The 12,856-nt window shown below is 36.5% G+C and overlaps 1 protein-coding gene across 2 annotated transcripts in view; it reads left to right on the forward strand.

The window, feature by feature from the left end:
• Nucleotides 1–12,856, forward strand: part of MYLK4 (myosin light chain kinase family member 4) — a 173,565-nt gene that overhangs the window by 41,908 nt on the left and 118,801 nt on the right. For both annotated transcript variants that reach the window (XM_072603649.1, XM_072603648.1), the window contains exon 2: nt 8,864–9,134. In XM_072603649.1, the coding sequence (XP_072459750.1) occupies nt 8,976–9,134 (159 nt within the window). In that variant the 5' untranslated portion in view covers nt 8,864–8,975. The remainder of the gene's footprint in view (nt 1–8,863; nt 9,135–12,856) is intronic.

Below are 12,856 nucleotides of genomic sequence, written 5' to 3' on the forward strand. Positions count from 1 at the left end.
CTGGCCCAGCACTATCCATAGTGCTGCCAATCTGTATCTAAGGTATTTCTAATATTAAAAGGGAGATGTCCAAACTGACATAGTTCCTCATGTGCTCGTAAATGGCTCTCTGCCCCAATACAATTTCAGATGCTACCTATAGGAAACTTGAATAAGGAAAACAGAGTCTAGGTTAATATTATAGAATTATTGAGTAACCACACCATCATCCCATTCTCTCCTGGATCTCTCAACCATGGAGTTAAACTTGGTCTCTTCCATCGATATCTTAATCTTTTATCAGTGCGGAATAATGGGTGCTATTCACAATCCCTTCAGGGGCATAAGGAGGCAATAATGTGAACAAGAGTTAAATTTGGTTATTACCATTAATTGATTCATCTAGTACACTGACCTGTCACTTATCTTTCCAAGGGTCTTTTCCCCAAGAGTCTGGAAAGGGCTTTAGAGAAAAATATTATTTCTTAATATTTTCAGCTTTACTGTGAATGAGGTTTTAAATACATTTCCACTGTAGTATCATGTAAAAGGCATTGGAGTAGGTATCAGGAGACTGATGTTAAAAAGGGTGTGTTTTTATCCATTGGGGAATGGCTAACCAAATGACAGCATATGAGTGCAAGGGAATATTATTGTGTTGTAAGAAAGGACAAAAGGGACAGGTTTGGAGAAACTTACAAGAACTGATGCAGAGTGAAGTGAAAAAAAAAGACAATCCAAGAGATTCTAATGGAGAAGACAGCATTTAAATAACTAGGTTAAAAATAAGCAGAAATAGCAAGCATTGACGTAGTGCTTTAAGGTTTGCCCAGCTCTTTGCATCTGTGACCTCATTTAATCTCCACAATACCTTTGTGAGGTAGGTACTATAATTATTTTCATTTTACAGATCAGAAAACTGAGGCTGAGGGAGGTTAAGGGACCTGAATAAGATCAAATAGCTAGTAAATGTCTGATTGGGATCTGAATTCAGGTATTCCTGATTCCAAGTCCAGCACTCTATCCATTTTACAAGAGATATGTGTGTATGTACATGTCTATATGTTGTCTATCCTCTGTTTCGAAGAGGACCAGTGACATCACAGGGTGATGTCTTGATTTGCAAGTGAATTGAATTAAGTGAGGCAGAGCTGTGCAGTCATCAGCCTCTCTTTTCCTGAGTCATCAAAGTCCAGCTGCAAGACAGAAGAAAGGATTACTGCTGGTGGCCAGGAATGCAGTGGATGACACCAGTGCTGTCTTTGACAAGTGTACCATAGCACCTGCTTCAGCTGCCTTTATGGCCTTTGGAACAAATTGTTCTCATCTGTCCATTCTAGCAAGGGAAGTCTTCATACGTTGAGGTTAACAGCCCTTAACTCACCAATGGGTCTGAGGTTTGTTGTTACCCTCAACCTAGTTTAGCCTATCTACTGAGACGTGCTACAGCTTCCTGAAGCCACAGGTAAGAGTTGGGTGAAGGTGGATTCCAAAGGTGGATGAGCAGCCCTGCCCAGGGCTTGGCAAGCTTTCACGCCAGAGGTACTAGTCCTCCCTGAATACCCCTACACTGTGTGTGTATGTGTGTATGTGATATATATGATCTTTTGCTGTTTTTGTTTTACTAAAGGTGTCTTTGATTGAATAATGTGATTGGGGAGGAACTTTCCCATCCACTGATGGGCCTGCCCATTGTGGGAAGCTTGATTAGGGGAGTTGTTTTGTAGGAGGGTCCCAAGTACCTTTTGTTTTTTCTATTGAGACACTGGGTCATCTATGCCCTCTGGCTCTGAAAAGTGTATAAATACTCTGAGGGTGAAGTTTTACTTTGTTTGGGGCTTAGTTTTTGTAATAAGGTTTGTTTGGTCAGATGAGGACTCTGGGAAGCCACTAAGCACTCTCCCCACATATCTTGCTTCCCTCTCTGGTAACTATGGTAAGGCAGTTGGAATTATCTGTTGAATTCAGGCAGAGGAATCCATGTCTGTTGACTTTTAATTTCTCTGTATTTTCTTTGAAGTTCAGGGTGTTGACTCCTCTGAACTAAGTGAACCGTACATGTGCTTGGTTAAAGGAATGATACATACATGTGCATGATTAAAGTGATTGTTAACCCCTCACAAGTTGCCTTTCCTTTTATGAGTGCAGATCGAAGAACCTGTGATAGCAGACCCCCTCCCCCCGTGTATTTTGGGGTGCTTAATGATACAGTGTATTGTATGTGTGTAAAGAGAGACACAGAGAGACAGAGAGCATAGATGAATAATGAAAAAAATTAATAGGGTTTTATAATGACCATTTTTTGAAATTCAATTCAGCTTCTTCTAGATCTGGGGCAATATCTGTCTTTTTAAAAAGGTGTTTGAGGACATGAACAACGAATAACCCTTATACCTGTCTTCTGATTACTATTAAATAATTATTTTTTCATTTTTTCAAATATAAACTTCAATTAAAAAAAGCATTTCCATATTCACAGTAAAACACAAAAAGAAGATTTGCATGAAACTGCGATCTCTATGTCATACTGTAATCTAAGCCTCAAAGCCCATGTGTATGGAGATTGTCTTCCATGGTGGAGATTGATTGCTTGATTTTCTGCACCTGTATGAGGGGAATAGTTGGTGAGAGCTGGAAAAAAAAGAGATCCTGATCTTCTGGTTTCCAACTTCAAAATAGAAGACTTCAACCTGAAGGGAGAGAAAGACTCCAGAAGATATATATGTATTTTCTCTGAATAAATGAGTTAATTTGCTACGTGTTTATTGTGAAACTGGCATCTGGTGGGTAGGGAGTGAAACTTTGGACATATAACTTGGGGACCCTCCTTCCTTATTAAGAAATAGCAATCAGGAATACAGCAAGAATCTAAAAATTACATTCCCTAGACTACAAATATTTAAGGGAGCTGAGACATGTATTTCTAGGAGGAGAGAAGAATGACCAGCCTTTGGACACAATTTCCTGCTTCCCTTACTCCCCCTTGGAGAAGAGTAGGGGGAGACAACTCCAGACGTATCAATTCATGGCTCCCTGTGAGTCACATCTATGCAAACTTCTGTGGACATAAATAACCTACATGGGCAAAACACCCTACCCACACATATTCCCTATAATACTATTTGAATTTTTAAAAACAGTATATAATAAATTCCAAATCTTACTTTCAAAACTACCCCATGTGTTTGTGCTTTCTTTTAAAGCTCTTTCCGATCTCTTCTGTGTATTTTTTGGTATCACTGTCACTATTGCTGACTCTTCCCATTTAAAAATCAAGAAAAAGGAAGAAATCCCCCCCCCCCCAACCTTGTAGCATATAAGCAGCATTACGCAAAATGAATACTCATTAGCAATGTCTCAAATTGTCTCTGCACCTTGAGTCCTTTACCACTCTGTTAGGTCCTTTGGAGACTTGGTTGGTTAATTGCATTAAGATCACAGTTCTTAAATCTCAAGAGTCATTTTACAATGTTGTTCTTGTATAAGTAATTGTGGTTCTGCTTATTTCAATATGAGTAAATCCATATTCCTGAGGATGCTATGAAATCATCTCTTTTGTCATTTTCCCATTTCATTTGTATTCCATTACATTCATATACCACAATGTGTTCAACTATGAATGATGGGTAACCCCTCAGAGTCTAGTTCTTTGCTTTTCTTTTGCCTTTAGAAGTGGGAATTTTGTTTTGCTTTTTGGCAGTTATGTCCTGGTAATTAGCCTCCCTTTTAACCCTCACCTTCTTTTCTTGGCTTTTTTCCCTATTAAATTTGATATATTTCTACACAAAGTTAGCTATTTGTGTTCAACCTTTTTTTTTTTGTCTGTTTCAGGTAGGTGTGAAGTTCGTCTAATATTCCTACTAGCTCTTCCTCCACGTTTGTATACTCTTTTTATATACTCTAACTATGAGAAATAACAAGTTCCACTCCCTTCTTCCTTTTTACACTAGTAAACTAGCGTATTACTTTTATCCTCCCTTCTGATTCTCATCTTAAAATCATTCTTCCCCTTATCCCCACCCTCAGCTCCTCTCTTTTAACTCATTCTATACCCTTTGAAGTCATTAAAGTTGTGAAAGGACATATGTTTTTCCTCCTCAATTAAAATATTAGTCAGTTGTTCAAAAATGTTACCTTTTTTGGTTCTTTTGAATCCCATACTTGTACTTCAAGTATTTAGCTTTTGTTGTCATTGCAACATGAATGCTTGAAAGTCTTCTATTCCATGAAAAATATATTTCCCTCCACTTAGTATCATACTCAGCTTTACAGAGTAAATTATTTTTGGTTGAAAGTCTTTATGTTTCCCTTCTAGAATATCTTATTCCGAGATCTTCTTTCATTTTAAGTAGAAGCTGCCAGGTCATGTGTAATACTAACTGTGGTTTGTTGGTACTTGTAGTGCTTCTTTCTTGATACTTATAGTATTCTTTCTTTGACAGGAGCTCTGGATTTTGGCAATGACACAGAAGTATTTTTCCTTTTGGATTTTTTTCAGGAGGTGATTAGTGGATTTTATGTTTACTTTCCATTTTGGATCAAATATATCTGAGAAACTTTCATTTGTGATTTCTTAAAATATAGTGTCCAGATTTGTTTTTTTAACTTATGGTTTTCAGGAAGTCCAATAATTCTTAAATTCTCTTGGTAGCTTGTTTTCTAGGTCAGTTATTTTTTATGTCAGATATTTCACATTCCCTTCTGATTTAAAAATCTTTGATTAATTTTTCTTTCATGGATTCACTGGTTTCTCTTTGTTCTAATCTAGTGTTTGTAGAGTCTGTTACTTGGGTGAGAGTTATCAGTTTCTCTTCCAAGCTATTTTTTTTCTCCTTCCAATTCTTTTCTCTATCAATTTTTTTTTATCTCTTGCTTAATTTCTTCTAGATATCAATGTAGTCCTAGTGGAAAACATTTCCCCCCTCTTTAAGTCTTTTTTATAGTCTTAGCATTATACTTTTCTATGTCCAATTTTGTGCATCTCTGGAATTGTAATCATTCTTTTTTATATTCTTTGGTTTCCTTATAATGGTGGTATTTTTCTAAAATTTTTAGTCTCTCTAGCTTCAGTTTCTGAACTGGGGCTTTGTGCCATGGCCTGTCTCTGCTTCTTGTTGTGCTTGTGGGTGGAGTGATTGGCCCTACTTTTCCCTGCTATGAGTTTTCTGAGTTCTTATTGACCTCCACCTTTTGGGCCACCCCCACCAACTTCTTTGACCTTCAGGATTCTAGGTCTTCAGGGCCTTCCATGGCATCTCTTTCTGGCCTGTCCTAGGCCAAGGATAAAGGATACACATTTCTGAATACTATCAGGGTACTGGTTGCTGGCCCTCCCCCAGTTCCTTCAGGGTCCACTTCTATGGGTTACTGACCTCTCTTGGGCTGTCTGACTATATTGGGGCTTTATTCACGGGGCTTTAGCTCTCACTGCCTCCAGACTCAGAGCCTTGCAGTGTTTACTGGCTCATTTCTGTTTGTCCTGGGAAGGCAAAGTGTAGGAAACAGTGTATTAGATGTAGTGTCATTAATACCTAGATTCAAATGATGATTTTTATATTTATTAGTTCTGTGACCATGGTCAAGTAACTTAACCCCCTCTAAGCTTCACTTAATTATGAGAATAATAGTAACGTTAATTAATTAATTAATTAACGGGAATGATAATATCAGCAATCCCTACCTCAGAAAGCCACTGTGAGACCCAAAGGAAGCAGTATATGTTAAATGCTATAGTATGATTACTGTTCCATAGCATAGTGTGACATGACACTATGCATTATTTCACTTAGTGCCTTATAGGCTCCTCTATTCTGAGATGAAAGTGACCTTGTATGTCATCCAATCCAAGAGGTCACATGATACAAGGTCATACAAGTACTAAGTTGAGTTCAGTTTGAAATACAGGGCCAGGTTTCAGCTCTAGTGCTCTTTCCACTGATTCATGTTGTCCATGTTACAATTAGATTATTAACTACCCAAGGCTGGGTTGTACTCATTGTATTCTGTGAAGTGCATAGCACATAGTACATGTTAAATATGTATTCCATTAGAGTTGTGAGGGGGAGGGAATAAGCTTTTCTATAGAGTCTATTGTGTACCAGGTACTATGATAAATACCTTTTTTCTTTTTTACAAATATCTCATATCTATCTAATATTGAATGTTAGATCTGAAAAAGTTCTTAACGATGAACTAGTCCAGTCTCAAGTCTTAAAAATAAGTAAAGTCAGGCCCAGAGACTTGTTCTAGAGTGCACAGCTAGTTAATGACATAGAATAAGCCCAGAATAATGTTATATGAGTGTAAATAATGGAGTGCTACAATCTCTGAAGAATTCAAATTGCAGGTGATTCAAAGGGTAAAAGAGAGATGTGCAATAAGCATGTTAATAAACAAAGATTGCATAAAAGTAGTGTATAAGACATTATCAAGGAAATATATGATTAGAAAAGAAAGTAGGTTATATGTTAAAAGATCTAGAGAAAGTCCTCATGGTCATCTGTGGAAGACCGATGGGAGAGCCCACAGGAGGAGAAGGCTAGAATAGGTTGTCATCTTTATGTTTTGAGGTTTTCCCCACAGTGGTGAGATCATATGTATATATAGCTTTGATAGGTATGGCCATAACATATCTATGTAGGCTCTCCTCTAGGGAAAAATTAGTACTATTGCAGAAAATGCAGGAAGATAAGAAATTTCTTGATATTGCTTGTTCAGGCAAAAAAGATTTCTCAAAATGAACTCCTACCCTTTATAGGCATCTAAATGCCTGTATTTCCTCTTCTCATTAGAATGTAGTTCTATTGGCAATTCTGGTTAAATCCTTTCTAATTCTTTTAATAAATGGCTTTAAGGACTGAGAATACTGAAATATAAAATTGCTGAAGAATTCTTGTTCCCAGTTCCCAACACTAGGGGAAAAATAGGACTTTTCTCTTGCATTCTAGTTAGACAAAATAACTTCTTAGCTGTTATTGAGATGCAATACAGATGTAAGCTCCTTGAGGTCAGAAACGGTTTTGTTTTCATCTTTGGCCAGCATTAGGCAAATAGTAAATAGATGCTTAAGACATGGTTGTTGATTCATTGGTTGGAATCAGCAAGAGGGTCTCTTTTTTAAGAAGGGAATCAAAGATAGTTGAACATCCACTTACTTGAGGGAAGGTAGAGGAAGGTGGGGTTGAACTAAATTATTTTTCTCAACATCCCCTCTAGCTTTATGAGTCTGTGAGTTCCATACTTGGCCATTGTTGTTCTAGAAGGACCATTTTCCTATTAGTAGGTTTGTTGAGTGGCTGTGTCCTGCACCAGAGAGGAGGAGAGAACAGGAGAAGGTGATATTTCATCCAATGGTCCTATTTCATCCTCTCCTTACCTGACCTCCTTGAAAAGGCTGGAGTCTAAAATTAAAAATCTTCCCCATCTGACTAACTGTGTAACAGCTGAGCAATATGAGATCAAGGGCCATCATAGTTAAAGAGGAGCTCAAACTGACATTATAGAGAAAGGGCACTTCCATTCAGAGAGAGGAGTATACTCCAGAGAAGGTGGCAGAAGGGTTTTTGAGTGACAATGATGACTTTCACCTAGTGAATTCCCTAATGAGGTTGAACTCTTCACTTTCCTTTTCCTGTGGAACTAGTTATTACTCTACCCTTGCAATGATGCAAACACAGGAATTCTCTCATGTTTGTGGTAATGACAGTATGTAAATTGTTTGTTTTTATCTTAGAACTTGGAATGAATGTCTCTTTCTCTTTTAATTTTGACTTGGATAAGTTCTTCATATCATCAGTTCTGTGTTAAATGTTTGTTGTTTGTAATACCAAAAAGGTCTCTAATTTTGCTAACCTTTTCTCTGAGGGTGAAATATATATTTTATTTTCTTTGATTCAAACTTGAGCATCAAATGCATTTGAATAGAATATGTTAATCAAAATCAGCTTTGGAAATAGTTATGAGTCTACCTACCTAGGGTAAGTAATGATTGTTCATAGTAAAAAGAGGAATGCTAAGTGTACATTCTATATATAAAGTTCTGGCTAGTGATATTTAGAAATTTTTTAAATAAAAATTTAAGTTCTTTATGACTTAGTTAGAGTTGTGTAGAATTTCATTTCTCAAATCCTGTGGAAATGAGAGGTACTTTTTGCTGCAGTTATCATCACATAAAGAAACAAGACCAAATTCTATCTAGCACAAATATGTATAGAAAAGAGACTGAGAAAACAATGATTCATCCCCAGCAGAGAGTCTCAGATCTTAACCATGAAAATGCATCTCATATTAAAATATATATTTTATATATTAACCATATGTAATGGCCAGGAAACATTAGGAATGCTATAGGTATATATCATGTGATAAAAATGCAGTTTTAAAAGAGTTTCTCAATAATCTTTACTGAGATTGCCAATGTGTTACTTAGCTATGTCATTTCTTTGTGTCTATAAAGGACAAACTCTATGGGTTTGGAAAAAATGATTAAGGTCCTTATAGCTTTAAATTTGTAATTTTCTACGCTACATTTATAAAATTCATTGTAAAGGTTTTAAAAATGTCTTTGATTAGAAAACAGACAACAACCTATCTTTTACAGTTATATGGGTTGTTTGATACTCATTTGCTATTTTAAAATAATAAAAAACGAAGTCATTGAACAAAATTTAGGGCTACTCCTTAGGTTTTTATTTCTGTGGGGAAACAGAAAATACCGTTTCTTAATACAAGGTTGTGATATCACCATTTGTCTCCATGACCACTAACTTATTCTTTCCAGCCTTAATAGAAGAATGAATCCTCAACATCACTCTTAGGCTTTTGCTCAAAAGTAAAATATGAAAAAATTACTGACACCTATTTTCTTTTTTTCTTTTCATTACAGCCAAGAGGCAAGAGAAATCAAAGGGCGTGCCTATGCTGTGATTTATGAATCAGAGACAAAAAGAGATGAAAATCATACTCCAGACAGTAACTTAATCAGACTCACAAGCAAGATGCTAAAAATGAATAGGCTGGAAGGCATAAATACATGTTACAATAGTAACCTGTTGGAGAAAATGGCTTATTTTCAGTGTGTAGAAGAAGAGGAGACTGTACAGTGTTTTTTGGAGGAAAACACCAATGAACTTGATTCAGGAGCTGAAGAGAATAAGGTAAAGTACTTCATTATTCTATTTTACTCCCCTGAAAGTAATATCAATTTTACATTTCTCTTTTAGTGTATAATATTTTCTTTTAACTCATTCATTTAAAATAACCATCATAATTTTGTTTTGATATAAAGAATTATTAAGGATGAAATAGTAAATTTCATTTGATTAAAAATTCTAAGTTGGAAAAACAGGATTAAGCTTTTGATGAAGTTAGAAATAAGCCTTTGAGATCACGTTGAAATAACAGCCTTACGCAAATTTTTGAATTAATGAAAGGGGCAAAAGTTATTTTGCTTTCATATGTTAGAAGAAAAATATTGAAAACAATGCCTTTTCCCTCCTTTCAACCCAAAATTCAAAAAGAGACTGACAGAAAGGATTCAAAAATGTTAAATCGAATTAGATTTTCCTTCCATGGGGTGCCCCAACTTTTGATGAAAAGTTATGAATTGTAATTTCCCTAAAACCTTGAAACTGCATGGGGAATTGAGGAAGGGGAGATAATAAAATTTTTAAGCAGACTGGGAGTGAGGGATGCCATTTCTATGTAATCATTTCTGCCAGGAATTCTGGGCAATAATAGAGAGTGGGCTAGAGATATAGTGACTATATTTTCTGTACCAAAAATTGTATCACAGGACTTATAAAGATTGTTCGTTTAGAAATGCTTCATTAAAAGTACACTTTCTTAATTATCTTAGTCCCGGAGAACTGGTAAGGAATTTATCTTCCACTGCATTATAGATAAGGGCTGGAATGTAGTATATATTGTGAGATGTGTCTGTTCTATTGGTTGGCTTTGCTTAAATATTTTTCTTTATTACAAGAAAGGATTCATTGGTGGGAGAGGGAGGGGGGTCTTTTTAAAGACCCATTCTTTAAATAAAAAATGAGAAAGAAAAAAGAAAAGAAAGAAATTGGGTTTTTCTTGGGAAATCTGGGATCTACCATAGGCATGGAAGAGAAAGGACTTCTACAGGTGGCCACTAGCTTGAACCTCTGTCAGATAACCAATCAATCAGCAAGCATTTGTTAAGTGTTTACTGTGTGCCAGGCACTGAACTAAGCTCTTGAAATACAAAGGAAAAATGAAACAGGTCTGCAAAAAACTTACATTCTAATGGGGGAGATAACATAGAAATCAATGAATATGTACAAGATAAAGATATAATAGAAACAAGGTGACCTTCAGGGGGATGGCACCAGCATCTGAGGAGACAGAAAAAGGCTTCCTTCAAGAGTTGGCCCTTCAACTGAGCCTTAAAGGAAGTCAGACATTCCAAGAAGGCAAAGTAGATGAGGTTTTGAGATTGACCAGCTGGTCCAGATGTGCTGGAGGACTCCAATATTATATAATATTTATTTCTAGTTGTTTCATTTTGTACTACTCTTTATCTCCCAAATGAAATATTTTAGTTATGGCAATGGCAAAGCAAGGCAACAAGGTAAGGCAACAAGCATTTTTTAGGCTCTTACTATATTCCAGACAGCATGCTAAGCATTAGGGATACAAATATAAGCAAAATGGGAGAAGACAAAGCACAAACGGGAACAGAAAAGTAGGGGTGAAAGGTAGGTACCATCTTGGGGCCGTGCTGGTGAAGTCCAGAGAGTCAAAACTACAGTTTGGAGAGAAACACAAAGTACATTTATTGAGAACTTTGGCTGTATAAAATATAATGAATTATTTTGCCCTTTAAAAGGAGAAAAAGAGTCTTTTATATAATAATGAATCATGAAATGCAGAGATTGTGACTCAGAGTAATCGTTTAATTAGCAAAACCAAAAGACAGGGTTTTGTTTTGGCTGTGAAAATATCTTTCTATGGAAGGTGCCCATGGGTACTACTTTTGGGATGATGACTGATGACATTTCCTTAAGTGGGAATTTGAAGAGCAGCCTTGTCTTGGGGTCATGTCTGCCTATTGAGGGTGATTAATGGAGACATGACTGTTCTAGATCTGAGATTCATTCATGGACATGACTTACAAAAGGGACCCAGGAGATCTTGTAGAAAGACCAGAGACCAAAGAAGGACTACACACAAAACTTAGACTTGGGTTCCTGGGGAAGAATAACCTCTATATATAGGACTCCTCAGTGAACCTCTGGGTCCCAGAGGTGGCAGGTGAGAAGAAGCAGTAGCAAAGGAATCCCCAACTGAAGAATTTTTGGAGGCAGCTTCCTATAAACAACTGCCATGTGGCCCTGCAGCCAGAAGATGAGCAAGGTATTGAGTCACAATGTGAAGGAGCAAACCTAGACATTTGTCTCCATGGTGACTGTGAGTTATTTGAACTGTGCAGAGCTAAGTGAAGATTCCTAACTCTAAGTTTGTTTACTTTTGGGGAGATAATCAAAACACTGAAAGCTATAGGTCTTAAGGACTCCATAGGGCCCTAAGGAAGGAGGACATGACCAGAATTTGGGAGAATTAGAGAAGGAAGGAGAGAGTTGTTTTGACTAATGTAGCTTGTTGATTGATTAATTCACTTATAGGCTCAGTTAGGAATCTTTTGTGTTATGTACTTTCTATGGGGTGAAATAACAATTGTCCAAAATTCTATACATAAAAGGCTGAGGACGCTTTAACCTTTTTTTCCGTAGAGCCAAATTCTGAGATTCTAAGGGTAAACTCTTAGGGGAAATAAACCAAAAACTAATTTGGGGGAAGCCTCCTCAAGATTGAGCATAGTCCATTAAACCTAAGACTTTAGCTGTTGGCCACAAGTTAACCTTCCACCTCCTTCTCCTCTCAAAATAAATCAATTTTTTCCCATCCTACTTTGCCTAGGGTTTTATGTGAGAGATGGAATACATAATCTAGGACTTATTATACTGAATAAAGGAATAGGCAATTGAAATTTAGGCCTCCAAAGTATGTAGAATTTAGCCTTTGTTTATAAAAGTCCACTTTTAATCCTAGCACTCCAAAAAATAGTGAATCTTTGCTATCTATAACTATACTCTAAGGCTACAGAACAATAAGGATTTCTGTGAAACAGAAAGATTAATTGGCTGTCTTTCTAATGACACTTGCCTGAGAAATAACACTGAGGGAAATCATGAACCAAACATTGATGAGAAAAAGTCGTCACCTGCTATTATCAAAATGACAACATGCTAATAAAGTCATAATTTGGGAGGGGAGAGTTGTTTGAATCAATAATTTAATTGATGTGGGGATCTCCCAATTTGGAAAATTCCTTTCACTACTGCACAAATCAATAACTAGTCTGTAACTTAACATAGAAAGTTGCCTGGAGTACTGAGAAATTAATTAACTTCCTGATGATCATCTGGCTCTTTTGTGTCAGAACCAGAATTTAGACCCAAATCTTCCTGACTCTAAGGATGGCATTCTATCCACTATATTATGCAAGTATTATTGTCCTCATTTTAGAGATGCAGAAACTGAGTCTTGTTTTGGTCTAAATTGTGTGTAATGTCATGTGGCAAAGAAAGCTTAATTTTGAATCTTACACTCACTTAAATACTGTTAAATCAAGAATATTGTATTCCTCTAGATGGCGCCATCTACTGTGCTAAATTTCTGTGTTTTAAAAATATGCATTTGTTTTGTGAAGCAGACCTCTTAAATTCCTTTTCCTTCATTATGACAGGTATTTTTCCTCCTCTTATCATAGGATCATAGATCGAGAGCCAGGAGAACCTGGGTAGAGCTCTTCTATTTTAAACCCAGTATTTTACAGACAGTGAAA

The sequence above is a fragment of the Notamacropus eugenii genome, chromosome 4 (assembly GCF_028372415.1).
Source record: "Notamacropus eugenii isolate mMacEug1 chromosome 4, mMacEug1.pri_v2, whole genome shotgun sequence".
NCBI lineage: Eukaryota > Metazoa > Chordata > Mammalia > Diprotodontia > Macropodidae > Notamacropus > Notamacropus eugenii.